We start from the raw sequence: 16,630 nt of genomic DNA, 5'->3' as shown, positions 1-16,630 counted from the left end.
AGGAGGGACCTGTTACAAATACAGTCTGCATTCTTTACATGCTTGCGAAAATATGTAGCTCACAGACAAACTAGACTCTGGAAGCTGTACCCAATAGAAGTCAGGAAGAGGGCAAAGAACTAGTTACCAGTATTTCCCATGGTCTCCCTGCAGCGGATATTTTCTTCACTACTGACTTACTATACAGTACATTGCTCTGCACTGTGTGGAGGTGGCCATGTTCATAGAAGCAAGACTTTGCTTCCTCATGTCAGAGCCTCCAGCAAGGATAACCGTGAGAAGAGTGACATCACCAAACTGCACTCCAACTCTCCTGGGACTAGCAATCAGAGGCAGCAGTGCCTTAGATCTCATATGGCAGATATACTGTTATGAGGCTGTAGGTATAGGAGTGCCTAGGCACACTCACAGTCATACCAGGAAGTGCACTGCTTTTTTTCTGAGAAATTCCAGAGAAAACAAAAAAGTACAAGGACCAGCTCACCACAAATGTGCAAATATTATGTATTTTAGAATACACTAAGGTAAAACAACCATCGGATAAACCGCAACATAAGTAGTACAGTTATATAGTGGATATGTGTATAGTTCATTCACACACATGCAAACTCAAGGTAAAGTATACAGGCATATTATCCAATAGGCTGCAAAAACAAGGTGAAAGAAAAATCAGGTCTTGCAGGACTCGTTTACACTATATGCATTCACATGAATGCAGGAAAACAATTCCACATGCAACAAAAATGAATGTATTTCAATCAATCCAAAAGACTGCTGGGCCATGATGACATGCATGGGCACAGATTAGAGTGTTGGATCACAAGTCACTTAAGCAACTTGGTGAATAAAAAAATGCTAAAGAAAAGGTATTAAAAAAAAAAATGTATGAATCGGTAAGCACCCCTATTGTGAACTGCACATGGTTAACACATGTTATTTCCCCATAATTAAAGAAGAATTTAAATTTTTTTTAATTTTATGCAACACCCCTGGAGAACAAGTGTACATGGCACATGTTCCCATTCTGATTGCTGTCTCCAAAACACACCTAAATGCTAGCTGTAGCTCCACCCCTTTTGAAGCCCAAATTATGGGTGTTCCTGTGGGGGGAGTTACAGCCAGAACAGAGCCACGCCCTCTCTCGAAACGGAGAAGTCTGTCATTATTATGAATGAACTATCAGCTCTACCTATACATTCATAACAGTAAAAGATCATTCAGAGCTGCAGCGCTGTGTAAAGTGTTTGCCATGAAGTAAAAGCAGCCACAGATACATTCACAAGCTAGGTTCACACCTATGCAGTTTGCGTTTGATCTGTTTCTGCCGTGCTTTTTGCATTGCATTTTGCACATACGTTTTTGAGGTGTTTTACGTTTTTTTTCAACTTGTTGCTGTAATTCTGTTATGAATGAACAAGCAGCACTGATCGATCGTTCATAACAGTAACAGGTCACTCAACTGTGGCTCTGTGTGCCTATCATTAGCTGCTTTTACACATACAGAGCTCAGCTGATGGATCACAGTGCTGCAGTGCCATGTGAGCTTTTATTTAAGAATAAGCAATTTGTGATGTTGGGCTGGGCCAGTGTATAACGCAGTCTTATGGCGCCGATTGCTCATATAAAACTGAAAGGTCACTCAGCGCAGCAGCTCTGTGTGCTCCATCAGCCAGGCTGTATATACACTATATTGCCAAAAGTATAGGAACATCTGCCTTTACACACACATGACCTTGAGTAATAGCAATTCAGGATTCAGTGGGAAAGGACTCAGGAATATGTAGAGAACCATGCTCCAGACCAAGTTATGACAGAGTATGCTTCTATTAAGCCTTTCTTCAACACATTTCCAAATTTTCCTGACTTGACATACCGACAGCCCACTTTAGATATGCCTATACCATCTCCCGCTTTTCACAGAAACTCTGAAACTGTCCCAGCAACAAGGGTACATGTTCAAGAAAGCAAAGACTATGTTAACCCTTTGCAGCTATAACAGCATCAGTTCTTCTGGGAAGGCTGTGCACAAGGTTTAGGAGGGTGTCTATGGGAATGTTTGACCATTCTCCCAGAAGCACATTTGTGAGGTCAGGCACGGATGTGGGACAAGAAGTCCTGGCTCACAGTCTCTGCTCTAATTCATCCCACGGGTGTTCTGCCGGGTTGAGGTCAGGACTCTGTGCAGGCCAGTCAAATTCCTCCACCCCAAACTTGCTCATCCATGTCTTTATGGACCTTGCTTTGTGCACTGGTGCCCAGTCATGTTGGAACAGGAAGGGGCCATCCCCAAACTGTTCCCACAAAGTTGGTAGCATGAAATTGTCCAAAATGTCTTGGTATGCTGACGCCTTAAGAGTTCCCTTCACTGGAACTAAGGGGCCAAGCCCAACCCCTGAAAAACAACCCCACACCATAATCCCTCCTCCACCAAACTTTACACTTGGCACAATGCAGTCAGGCAAGTACCGTTCTCCTGGCAACCGCCAAACCCAGACACGTTCATCGGCTTACCGGACAGAGAAGTGTGATTCGTCACTCCAGAGAACACATCTCTACTGTTCTAGAGTCTAGTGGTGGCATGCTTTACACCACTGCATCCGACGCTTTGCATTGTACTTGGTGATGTAAGGCTTGGATGCAGCTGCTCAGCCATGAAACCCATTCCATGAAGCTCTCTACACACTGTTGTTGTACTAATCTGAAGGCCACATGAAGTTTAGATCGCTTTAACTATTGACTCTGAAGACAGTTGGGGGTTTATTTACTAAAGCTGGAGAGTCCAAAATCAGACTCCCTTCTGCATAGAAACCAATCAGCTTCCAGGTTTCATTGCCAAAGCTTCATTGAACAAGCTGAGGTTAGAAGCTGATTGGTTTCTATGCAGAAGGGAGTCTGATTTTGGACTCTCCAGCTTTAGTAAATAAACCCCTTGGTGACTTCTGCGCACTGTGCGTTTCAGCACACTCTGGCCCCGCTCTGCAACCTATCACGGTACCAGGCTTGAATTCACTGAGCTTCTGAGAGCGACCTATTATTTTCACAAAAGTCTGCACACCTAGGTGCTTGACTTCATACACCTGTGGCCATGGAGGTGATTGGAACACCTGAATCCAATGTTTTGGGGGGTGTCCCAATACTTTTGGCAATATAGTGTATGTAGCAGCAGAAGCAGCGCAACAAGCTATGTGATTTTATTTTTTTTTTTTGGGAATGGCAGCGTTGATCTCCAGAGTGGCCACTGCTGCTAGAGACCAGAGCTGTCAATCACAAATCTGTCTTCTTTCTAGTAGCATCTGATATGGGGGACCTGTCCAACCATGCTGCCTAAAAACTAAAGCTGGACCTAGATAGATCTTTTTTGAGATAAACCAATTCCCCCATCCACGCATTTGAAGTGGAAGGGTGAAATCTCACTGCTACTGTATTCTGGCAGCAGGACTCCTCTAATGTCAGTATACACTGATCAGCACTGCAGTTGATTGGCTGCAAGTGCTAATCAAGTGAAAATATACAGACAGTCCCTCTTGGGAGGAATTGATCACTAGGTCAATTCCTCTCAAACAGGAATGGCAATATATTGATTGAAATTCATCAAGTTCAGTGTATGATCCTTGTATGGCCAGCTTAAGAGATGGATTTGAACGAGACCAAGTTCTATATGCACTTAGTCCCCTGGGGAGTTAATTAACATTAAACATTTTTAAATTATAGTTTTTAACTGTGAACCAATAAATCTAGCAAAAGTGACAGGGGTTGGTGAAAAACACATTACATGACTAGAGGGCTAGGCAGGCCATACAAGTGTCATTTTTTTTTTTTGTTAATTTGATGTGGGTGGGGGAATCACTCCCACTGAGCCATTGTATTCTGCCAGAGGAGAGCCATCCCTGGTGGGACAGTACAATGATCGGTCTTGCTGGCTATAGCTGCCAGCACTGATTGATGATATATCTGCCGAAAATAGTATTATCAGCAGTTTGCTGGATAGAAAAAAGGTGCCGATAATGGTGCAAAGTCGCGTCTCAAAGACCTTCATGAAAAAACACCATCTAGTGACTTCAATGGAAAATCTCGTCTCATAGACTTTCATGCAAAGTCACGTCTCATTGACTTTCATACAAAGTCGCATCTCATAGGCCTTCCTGCAAAAACACCCTTTAGTGACTTCAATGCAAAATTGCATCTCATATACTTCCATGCAAAGTTGCATCTCATAGACTTTAATGCAAAAACACCCCCTAGTGACTTCAATGCCAAATCGCGTCTCATAGACTTTCATACAAAAACACCCCCTAGTGACTGATGTCTGTACAACTTGCGAGACAGTCTGTATCCACCAGCTATTAACCTTTCAAAACCAAGGGAATGGACACTGACCGTCCAAAATATATATAGGATCGCCAACACTCAACACAACACTACCTGGGTGTCCAAAAAATATAAATATATAATGTGTTGCGCTCCCAGTGACAATATCTTTGATGTATATATCTAATTAACCTTACTATACAAATAATTTTCAGGTATTAAAAAATATGCAAAACCAAACTATGTGAGTGATTTAAAAAAATAAACCACTATAATATATATAAATCAGATAATAACCGCAAAACCAATAAATAGTGCATGGTAAACTAAAATATATAACCAAAAAAAATACACATCATGAATAGTGAATTACTTAAAAAATTATATATATACTGCCAAATAATTGTGATATAAATGTCCTTTAAATGCAGTGACTTTGTGCTTGAATAAATCTTGATTTGGTGACTTTTTGTGAATTTGTGACTTTCTTTGAATCCTCAATTGGTAAAGATGTATGCTCACCTCCTTGTTAGCCTGCAATTAGGCTATACACACTTGTGGTTCACCTCCTATGGAACCTGCTTAGATGGAATTCCTCTTTTGTGAATGGTAAGAACGTGGATATGCGTTATCCTCAGATTGCCCATGTGCGTTTTTCCATATGTGGGAACAAATTGCCAGACATGGTGTTTTATCCTTATAAAAAGGTTTCTCCTTTATTGCTTGCCAACAGGTACACTCACATATGTGATATGCGGTCTAGGATGAATTGCTCAGCTCTAATGATCCGCCAGCTGTCCTGCCATGCACCCGCCGTCTGTCCGATACTCCAGCTCTCTCCGAGTGACACCGCAGCCCCACCCCTACGCGTTACGCCACTGGTCACGTGGCTTCATCAGGGGGTTGTGATCAAACAACCCCCTGATGAAGCCACGTGACCAGTGGCGTAACGCGTAGGGGTGGGGCTGCGGTGTCACTCGGAGAGAGCTGGAGTATCGGACAGACGGCGGGTGCATGGCAGGACGGCTGGCGGATCATTAGAGCTGAGCAATTCATCCTAGACCGCATATCACATATGTGAGTGTACCTGTTGGCAAGCAATAAAGGAGAAACCTTTTTATAAGGATAAAACACCATGTCTGGCAATTTGTTCCCACATATGGAAAAACGCACATGGGCAATCTGAGGATAACGCATATCCACGTTCTTACCATTCACAAAAGAGGAATTCCATCTAAGCAGGTTCCATAGGAGGTGAACCACAAGTGTGTATAGCCTAATTGCAGGCTAACAAGGAGGTGAGCATACATCTTTACCAATTGAGGATTCAAAGAAAGTCACAAATTCACAAAAAGTCACCAAATCAAGATTTATTCAAGCACAAAGTCACTGCATTTAAAGGACATTTATATCACAATTATTTGGCAGTATATATATAATTTTTTAAGTAATTCACTATTCATGATGTGTATTTTTTTTGGTTATATATTTTAGTTTACCATGCACTATTTATTGGTTTTGCGGTTATTATTATCTGATTTATATATATTATAGTGGTTTATTTTTTTAAATCACTCACATAGTTTGGTTTTGCATATTTTTTAATACCTGAAAATTATTTGTATAGTAAGGTTAATTAGATATATACATCAAAGATATTGTCACTGGGAGCGCAACACATTATATATTTACCCCCTAGTGACTGCAATGCCAAATCGTGTCTCATACTGTAGACTTTCATGCAAAATCGCTTCTCATAGACTTTCATGCAAAATCGAATCCCCACTGACTTCAATGCAAAAACGCCCCCTAGTGACCTCAATGCAAAATTGCCAGCTATATTAATTAAATTTAAAAACAACATTAAAAACTGTCTGTTTTGGGTTTTTGGCCAAATGCATCCCGAATTTTCAGTTTTGGTGCACCACTAACTTATATAATACTTTTTGCTGATTAAGGTTCACAGTGCTTTTCATGACCATGGTCCTTTCAAGAATAACGGTTCCTAAGGAACAGTATAAAGTTAGCTGTGCCAAATGTAAAAGAAAACACCACTGTAGCTTCCTTGCAGGTGTGGCAATTGGGTTACTCTGTACACGGAGTTTAGAGTGCGTCCTCAGAAATATAATTTCCTGCTTGTATGCTTCGGTCTCTGTTTTATCTCAGTAGTACAGACATCTCCTGCAGAGTTTAGTTTTTGGCGAGATACTTTCAAATATTCAGGCTTGTGTAAATGGATGCAGGTGTTGTGGGATTTGTTATTAAAACACAGGGATTGATAAGGTGATAATAATGAAGGTAGACTCCACTTAGCACTCAATTTCAGGAAAATAGTAGCATCACTATCTTAAAGCAGAACTGCAGGCAATTTGTTTTTCCCCATGCAGAGGGGCTGTTCCCAAACTTCACTTCATGGGTTAACTGCTCGTTTTGTCTAGGGGTGAACACCAGTGTTAACTTCGTCTACTAAAATATTTTCGCCAACAAAATTAACACTATTTTAGTCGACTAGAATACTATTAAGACTAAAATATGACTAAAACTAAAATGACTAAAAGTAAATCAAAATTTGTCATAAAAATGAACACTGGTTATATATCACAACTGCTAAATATGTGCCTGCAGCGCATGTTCAAACTTTAACCACTTGTCTCCCGGCCTATCCTCAAATGACGGCCGGGCAAGCACTTTGTCCCTCCAGGAGGGCACCATATGGTGTCCTTCCCAGATCGTGCCTTGTACATGCCCGCAGGGCCGTGCTATGGCGGGATCTGTCACCGGCCATTTACTTTGGACACGGCCGATGGGACAGATCTGTTTACCGACCCCGTTGCCAGTACCATGTGACCTGCTGTGACCAATCACAGCAGGTCACATGACAGTTGTATACTATGAAGCTTCCTTTCATGCCATCAATTGTATACAAGTGTCTAGCTGTGAATGGTCACAGCGATCACATGCAGACTGGGCCAATCATAGCCCATCTGTGTCATGTGATTAGCCGTCGCCAATCACAGCTAATCCCAACAAAAAAAAAACCTGAATTGATTTAATTCAGTTAAATTATTTGCTACAATCAAATTGTGTAAAAAAAAAATAAAAAATACTGATCACTTTCACAAAGTAGTACAATGTTACTATGGTAACATTATACTACTTTGGTCATAGTGCAATATGAAAAATAAAATCTTGAAAAAAAGAGAAAAAAACAAAAAAAAAAAACCACACACACATTTTAAAAAATTGAATAAAATTATCTTTTTTTTTCGTACTGTGTCCAGTCAGTATCCCTGATCACCACCACATCAGTTTTATGCTAATGCTGTGATACACTGGTTACAGTAGGTAAAAAAAAAAAGAAATTGTGAAAAGAATTTTTTTAATTTTTAATTTCCGAAAAATGACAAAAAAAATTACAACTTCAAAAAACTTTCCATGCCTCTTATGAAATACGTCAGACTGTCTACTTTGCAAAAAGGGGTCATTTGGAGGATATCTGTACTGTTATGACATATTTAGGGCCTCAAGAAATTAGATTGGCTTCAGTACTTCGGGATTGGTCAATTTTCAGATATATCCCATAGTTTTTGAACTCTATGCAATTAGATTTTTACTCCAGGAGTATATAAAATGGACTGGAAATTTTAGTTGTCTAAAATACAACTAAAACAATTCAGGTGACTAAAATCCAACTTAAACTAAAATGGAATTTTAGTCAAAAGACTATGGCTAAAACTGAATCGAAATTTGACATCAAAATGAAAACTGCTGAACACTGAGCTTATACTCACCCGATCCTTCGATACTCTGGAAAATGGCGCTCCCCCTTGTCCAGTGGTGGACTGTTCCTGCCGCCCTCACGTCCAAAGCCAGTCTACAGGCGTGATGACATCAGGAACAGTCCACCACGCAAGACCGCTAGACTGTGAGGGGGAAGAACCGGCAGAGACCAGTCTTGCACTGGGATGATCAACGGATTAGGTGAGTATATCTTGGCTCTCCAATCGCCTAGAAAAAATGAGCAGTTAACCCATGCAATGCAGGCACAACCCCACCACACAGGGAAAGAAATTGCTCAGTGTTCACCTATAACAGACTATTTTCTCTCAACCAAACTAAACTTTTTTTTCATTAATCACCTAATGGTCAAGTATCTATTTGTATTTCACAGGTATCAAAAAATTGGAAGAAAATCTTGCAGAATTGCGTAAGTATAATACCTCTACTGCACATACCACTTATAGCACCTGACTTGGCTTTGTAGCACGGGTTTTGTGTAGATCAGTGGTCTCCAAACTGTGGCCTGCTGGCTAGATGCAGCCCTTTGCTTGCCTTTTTCTGGCCCATGGGGCACCAGTCCTCCCACTGACAGCAACAATTCTTTTCACTGATATCAAAAATTTACATTGTTCCTCCCACTAATACCAATGATGGGGCACTATTCCTCCCTCTAATACCAATGATGGGGCACTATTCCTTCCACTGAGACCAATAATGATGTACTATAGCTCCCACTGATACCAATGATGGGGCATTATTCCTCCCACCGATACCAATGATGGGGCACTATTCCTTCCACCGAGACCAATGATGATGTACTATACCTCCCACCGATACAAATGATGGAGCATTATTCCTCCCACCGATACCAATGGTGGGACACTATTCCTCCCACCGATACCAATGGTGGGACACTATTCCTCCCACCGATACCAATGGTGGGACACTATTCCTCCCACCGATACCAATGGTGGGACACTATTCCTCCCACCGATACCAATGGTGGGGCACTATTCCTCCCACCGATACCAATGGTGGGGCACTATTCCTCCCACCGATACCAATGGTGGGGCACTATTCCTCCCACCGATACCAATGGTGGGGCACTATTCCTCCCACCGATACCAATGGTGGGGCACTATTCCTCCCACCGATACCAATGGTGGGGCACTATTCCTCCCACCGATACCAATGGTGGGGCACTATTCCTCCCACCGATACCAATGGTGGGGCACTATTCCTCCCACCGATACCAATGGTGGGGCACTATTCCTCCCACCGATACCAATGGTGGGGCACTATTCCTCCCACCGATACCAATGGTGGGGCACTATTCCTCCCACCGATACCAATGGTGGGGCACTATTCCTCCCACCGATACCAATGGTGGGGCACTATTCCTCCCACCGATACCAATGGTGGGGCACTATTCCTCCCACCGATACCAATGGTGGGGCACTATTCCTCCCACCGATACCAATGGTGGGGCACTATTCCTCCCACCGATACCAATGGTGGGGCACTATTCCTCCCACCGATACCAATGGTGGGGCACTATTCCTCCCACCGATACCAATGGTGGGGCACTATTCCTCCCACCGATACCAATGGTGGGGCACTATTCCTCCCACCGATACCAATGATGGGCACTATTCCTCCCACCGATACCAATGGTGGGGCACTATTCCTTCCACCGATACCAATGATGGGACACTATTCCTTCCACCGATACCAATGATGGGACACTATTCCTCCCACTGATTCCAATGATGGGGCACTATTCCTCCCACTGATTCCAATGATGGGGCACTATTCCTCCCACTGATTCCAATGATGGGGCACTATTCCTCCCACTGATTCCAATGATGGGGCACTATTCCTCCCACTGATTCCAATGATGGGGCACTATTCCTCCCACTGATACCGATGATGGGGCACTATTCCTCCCACTGATACCGATGATGGGGCACCTTTCCTCCCACTGATACCAATGATGGGGCACCTTTCCTCCCACTGATACCAATGATGGGGCACCTTTCCTCCCACTGATACCGATGATGGGGCACCTTTCCTCCCACTAATATCAATGATGGGGCACTTTTCCTCCCACTGACACCAATGAGGGAGCACTGTTCCCCCCCATTGATACCAATGATAGAGCAATATTCCTCCCACTGATACCGATGATGGGACACTATTCCTCCCACTGATACCAATGATGGGGCACTATTCCTTCTACTGACCACAGGTACTATGTAATTTTCTTACACTCACTGACAGCCAAGCCTGAGGCATGGTTTACTCCCACTGACTCTAGGGCATTTTATACTCCCTCTGCCCACAGTTGCCCCCCCCTTAAGTCTGAAGGACAGTGATCTGGCACTTTTAGAAAGTTTGGAGACCCCCGGTATACATGGATGAATGCAGCATGCTTTCAGATGTATTCATCTTGCTTTCAACATATTTTTGAGATATCTGAGGGCTCGTTCACCCTCGCTTTGGTCTCTTAAGTGCAATCCGTGTTTGGATCACTTTTCAGAGAACATTTGACAGGCCATGAGGAGGTGTTGTAGTGTCCCTCACTGCTTGCTTTAACCCCTTGCACTGCATGCAGCTGCAGGGCACTTGCAGAGGGAGTATAATTCCTAGCAAAGCATTACAGCCACGCCATGTGTACACATCTAGCGGTCACCTCTGAAGCTAAAGAGGGAGCAGTTATGGGGTGGTAAAAACGCAGCACAACCACTATGGCAAAAGAGCCCTAAGAGTTCCTTCACATTTGAAGTGTGCTGGACCTCCTTCTGACCTGCAAGTGAAGTTCTAAGCGGTGTCAAGCTGCTTGGAGCATCTTTTGTTTTCCTGTTGACTTGCGCAGGTACCCAGTGACTGCCTGCTATCAGGTGATACACAGAGTTTAACCAAATCCTCCTACATAAGTTGTAGATGTTTATCTGCAATCTTCTCTCCTCTACATCCGTTCAAACTCCAGAATTTATAAAGCTTATCTGAGCTGTCAGAAAAAAAAGGGAACGAGAGCTGAAATTACACAATGCAGAGTTCAGTGAGGAGAGTTCTGAGAGCTGATTGGAGGGAAGAGACACCCCCCCTTCACACAGCACACAGAAACAGAGCTGAGGCTATCAATCACAGGCTGTGCCCTCCGTTGTCACCAATTTTCTCTTCACGTAAGGAAAACTCATCAGAAATGACTCATGCTGATGATAGCAGAGGACCAAGGCAACAGAGAGAAATGACACTTAGTGCTCTAAATTGAGGCAAGCACACAGTATAGAGGGACATATTTCATGTCTGAGGTTTACAACCACTTTAACATCGAATTGTCTTTTGTTGCAGGAACAAGTCATGCTGTGATTCCAATTGTTGTGATAGTGACCCTGGTACTGCCAAGTCTATTCATACTTGCACTGTATCTGTTCAAGAAGAAAAGATGCCATACAGACTCTGGCTTTCAGGACCTGCCTTGCATGCAGTCTGGCACAGAAGGAAGTAATGTAGAAGAATGTATATTGATTACAGAACTGGAGGATGAAGGAAACAGATAGCGGTGTTTGGTTATGATGAACGCAAGATAAAAGGGATCAGCGGGAGCTTGAAGACTTGTTACAATGTGGCGCTGGAATGTGGATACATTTTCTACACTTTTTTAAGCTTACAGAAAAACACCACTTTTTTTTTCTTTTAATAGACTTGGAAAATAACAGACCCATTGTCCAGGAAAATCAAGCAAATAAAACCTTTCCCCTTTCTCCCACTGTCCCCTGAGAGCATTGCCTTAGATGTGCCCCCAGTTTTCTGCAGACATGAGCACTGTTGAAGAAATGCTGAGAATAACCTCCATAAGAAAACAATAGAAATGAAGGCAGTATGGCTGTCCCCCTTCCCTTAGGGGTTCTTTCTGCTCAACAACTCATTCTGGATTTTCAAAATGGTGATTTGGGAACTGTAAGCACTAAGATCAACTTAATTGTTCATTGTTATTTATTACAATAGCTTTAAAGCATAGCATTAGGCTCCCTGGAAATCTTTTAACTGACACTCATCAGTCAACATTGTGATTAAGCCTCTTCAGTGACTGTTTCTGAAGCACCCTCTGCCACTGTTTCTGCCTAATGTTGGCCTGCAAGTCTAGACATCTCAGACATGGACTCATGGACTAATAGTAAGGAGGGTTAGTTCACAGATGCTAAGTTCCGAAGTTGGTTGTTTGTTGCATTACAGTAGTGGTTTCCAAACTGCAGCCCTGGGGCCAGATGTGGCTTTGCTTGCTTGTTTCCGGCCCTTGGGGCACTATTTAATTCAGTGATACCAACAATGGGGCATAATTCCTCCCCACTGACACTAATGATAGGGAACAATTCCTCACAATGACACCAACAATAGGGCCAACTGACAACAATGATGGGGTGCAATTCCTCCCAATGAAACCAAATGGGGCCCATTGACACCAATGATGGAGCACAATTGCTCCCACTGACGCCAAGGATGGGTCATGGTTTTTTCCCCACTGACTTCGGGACCTTTTCTACTACCAATGGCAACAGTCCGGCTCCCCTAAAGTCTGAAGGACCGTAAACTGGCCCTTTGCCTAGAAAGTTTGGAGACCCCTGGATTACAGCAACAAAACTCTCACAAGCGTGACCTCCCACCCAGGGTCGGACTGACAACTCATGGGGCCCCCGGGCAATAGGGGATCATGGGGCCCCTGTGCCCTTGCCCAAACTAAAAAAAGACTTTGAAAAAGGTACCAGGGGCATCTCATGGGGCCCCCTACTGACCCCCCAGGCAATAGGGGATCATGGGGCCCGTGTCCTTGCCTAAACTCAAAAAAGCCTATGAAAAATTTACCAGGGGTATCTCATGGGGCCCCCTACTGACCCCGGGCCCTCGGGCAGTGCCCGGGTTTCCAAATGGTCAGTCCGCCCCTGCTCCCACCCCACGCTCTAAAAAGGAACAAAAATGGAGGTGCTTGCTGTTTGTAATGAGCAACATTAGTTGTATATGTATATGGGGTGGGCGTTAGGGCCTCTAACAACTATTTCATCAGACATGAAGTGAGAGAAAATATGCAACAGTGACATAGACAGCAATAAAAATCATGCAGGGATTCTAGCCCTCCCCTACTCCGCTTAAAACAAACATTTTTAAGTCAATTTGTGGTTGCAGATTTACCAATTGATGCATGGAGACTTGTAAAGCTACTGCAAGTTTGACAGGCCAAGCCACTGCAAGTTTCACATCCGGTTTTGGTGACATCTCTTTCCATTTCAGGAAATGGATATTTCCCAGCTTATTTCTTGGCCTTTTAAGATTGAAATCAATTCATATTTCATCCCTTTGGTCATTCCTTGGTAAAATAGAGCCACAATGGGTAAAATGGTGCAAAAAAAACAAATCCATATTGGCTGGGAAACGCCCATTTCCTGAATCCAGAAATTACGTCACCAAAACCAGATGTAGCCTCCTTACACCTTTTTCCTCAACATTTTGGCATTTTAAGCCTTGGTGCATCTGTGCATAGAAAGATTAAAGCAGAACTAAAGACAAAACTTTCTTTTTCAATGTGGATAAGGGAAGGTTCTAATCCCTTTTGGGTTTTTTCTGCTATCTGTGTCCCATTGAGGAGATTTTCCTTCACTTCCTGTCCCATAGCCAAAAAATGGAAGTGAGGAAATGCTTCCAAAATGATCCCTGGTGTTCACCAGAACTAGTGTCCCAATTGGAAGATTTCCTCTCTTTTCTTGTTCTAGTGACAACCCACAATCTAGGGTTTTCTTTTGCTTTCACTCTCGGTGATAACAGTAAACAGGACAAACAGAGAGGGTGAATCTCGCAAATGGGGATAAAGACAGCAATAAAAACTGACAGGTGTTCTAATCCCTCTCCACTCTATCCAAAACTAAAGTTTTGCCTTTATATTTTAGGCACATCTTAATTGATATTGGCGACGAATGATTCAGACATTTTTTCATTTTGCAGTCTTTTATGTACTGGAAGAACTTGTAAAATGTCTATATATCCATAATTTTATATGCAAAACCTGGAATAAAACTGCTCATCACACACCTTAGGATGATTATTTTCTTGTTTCTGTATCTTTTGCTCTTCAAAAATTTCAGAGTGAAGCACAAACCAAAATCTGAATAATGCAAAAAAGGGGGAAAAAAAGCAAAACTTTAAGATAAATCATTATAAAATATTGTATATTAATATTTTGTGTTCTCATTTTCAGCCAGTAGGTCCGAAAAAAAATGAAAAAGTATTTAAAAAAAATGTAAATGTGTAAAAAAACAGATAGGGATGGTAGGTGGAAACATGGTAATGTGGGATATGCATTGGGCATGAACTAGAGGAGGGGGGCTGTTTTTGCCAACGGTTATAGAAGTAGTTGAAGTTCCAAGCTCACATACAGGTGCTGGCTGTATGTGGGATTTGGGGGAGTTTTTTTTTTTGTTTTTGCTTCAGAAATAAACTAGCATGGGAAGGTTGTTCCTGAAGACCATTGGGATGGATGTTGAGTAATGCTTTTACCCTTTTAATGCTTTTAATCCTGGTAGGATTGTATCCTTAACCACTTCAATAGCAGGCACTTTTACCCCCTTTCTGCCCAGGCCAATTTTCAGCTTTCAGCACTGTCACACTTTGAATGACAACTGCGTGGCCATGCCACACTATACCCAAACAAAATTTGTAGTATTTTGTTCACGCAGCTAGAGCTTTCTTTTGTGATATATGATCACCACAGTTTTTTTATTTTTTGCCAAATAAACAAACATTTTGAAAAAAAAAAACAAAGTTTTCTTCATTTCGGTTATAAAATTGTGCAAATAAATAATTGTTCTTCATAAATCGAGGCCAAAATGTATAATGCTACATTTCTTTGTTGAAAATAACCCAAATCAGTGTATATTATTTCGTCCACAAACTATTGTATATATTTGAAAATCAATCAGTCCTGCTGTACTGATGGCCTATCTCATTTGTCGATGGCCAAAAATGTCAGGACAGTACAGATGTCCCCCAAATTACAGCTTTTTGTAAAGTAGACAGTCTGAGGTATTTAGTTAGAGGCATGGCGAGTATTTTGAAGTTGTCATTTTAGGTCATAATTTTGTGTAAAATGAAGACATTTAAAAAAAAATGTTTTAGCAAATTTTTTTTTACATATGGTCATCAGTACAGTACAGCATCATTTAACTGGTGTGGCGGGAGCAGAGACACTGACTGGTGACAGTACGGAAGAAAAAATTTTTTTTTCAGTTTATTACATTTTTTTTATTTTTTTCTAACACACTGTGACCAGAGTAATATAATGTTGCCATAGTAACATTGTACTACTCTGGGGAAGTAATCAGTATTTTTTTTTTTTTTTTTTTTTTTTTTTTACACATTATGATTAAAATGGATGTCATTGCTATAAACAAATATTTTACTGGATGAAATCGATTCATTCAGTTTCTTTTGTTGTGATTATCTGTGATTGGCCACAGCTGATCACAACACAGATGGGCTGTGATTGTCCCAGTCTATACCATGTGATCACTGTGACCAATCACAACTAGCAACACAATTGTATACAATGGATGGCAGGAAAGGAAGCCATCTATTGTTTACAATTGTCATGTGACCTGCTGTAATTGGTCACAGTGATCACATGCTACTCGCAATGGGCTAGTACACAGACCAGCACAGCGATCCGGGAAGACGTCATATGACCTCCACCTGGATCGACGAAAAGTCCGCCCGGCCATCATTTTACTGTAGGCTGGACGGGAACTGGTTAAAGGTCTCTTACTTACATAAAGCTGGTGAATGGACTGAATAGAGAAGGGCGCCCATTAAGCATCACGTTTTTGTTTTAAATGAGTTTGCTGTTGTCTGCTGGTGTGTGAGCCCCACCTAAGCATACTTTTCTAACTATGACCCAACCTAAACGTTGTATATAAGGAGCATTATGGGGTTCATTAATCTGCTCACGCACCTGGTGCACCCTGGGAATATCTCTCCCTAGCAAGATGAGTATTTGGGCATTAGGGTCTTATCTGTTAAGGATTTCAGTAGAGGGAAATGCTGTGTAATCTCAGGGGTTGGTATTTCTGACCTCTCACCAGCAACTTGTCACATTCAATGAGAGTGGGAAGGTTTATGTGTGTTTTCACATCAACAGACTGAACAGTGAAGTTAGATGCCCTACGCCCTGTTTTTACCATAGTACTTGAGCATGTTTTTAGTGTGTAAGAATATGCTTCATTACTAATATGAAACACATTAAAGAACTCTGACTTGGCTAATGAGCGACTACTTTGATCATCTAAAACTGCATACAGTTTCACAGGTTTGTTAGAGGGGTATACAGTCACTAAACAGATCTTGGAACATGATCTGAGGCTTGTCCCCTCTGCACATACCTCTGTACACTTGGATACCACAGTTGATGGGGTAGGTTCATCCTCCTCCCCGCCTTGTTCTTTATTGGTTACGGAAGTCTCTGTTGCCCAAGGGGTCAGACCTAGATGCAGTGCCG

The 16,630-nt window shown here is 42.2% G+C and overlaps 1 protein-coding gene across 1 annotated transcript in view; it reads left to right on the top strand.

Annotated features, from left to right (window-relative positions):
- The window catches only part of PLA2R1 (phospholipase A2 receptor 1), a 123,259-nt gene extending 109,083 nt beyond the window's left edge, over positions 1–14,176 (top strand). The window contains exons 29-30 of the mRNA XM_089659898.1: positions 8,480–8,515; positions 11,443–14,176. Coding sequence (XP_089516024.1) covers positions 8,480–8,515; positions 11,443–11,651 — 245 coding nt within the window. The 3' untranslated portion in view covers positions 11,652–14,176. The remainder of the gene's footprint in view (positions 1–8,479; positions 8,516–11,442) is intronic.
- Positions 14,177–16,630: the final 2,454 nt, after the last annotated feature.

Source organism: Staurois parvus, unplaced genomic scaffold (genome assembly GCF_062004578.1).
Source record: "Staurois parvus isolate SC_StPar_1 unplaced genomic scaffold, SC_StPar_1.0 ptg000031l, whole genome shotgun sequence".
In the NCBI taxonomy this organism is placed as follows: domain Eukaryota; kingdom Metazoa; phylum Chordata; class Amphibia; order Anura; family Ranidae; genus Staurois; species Staurois parvus.
Note: the sequence above shows the minus strand (reverse complement) of the source record. Positions and strands in the feature narration are given on the sequence as shown.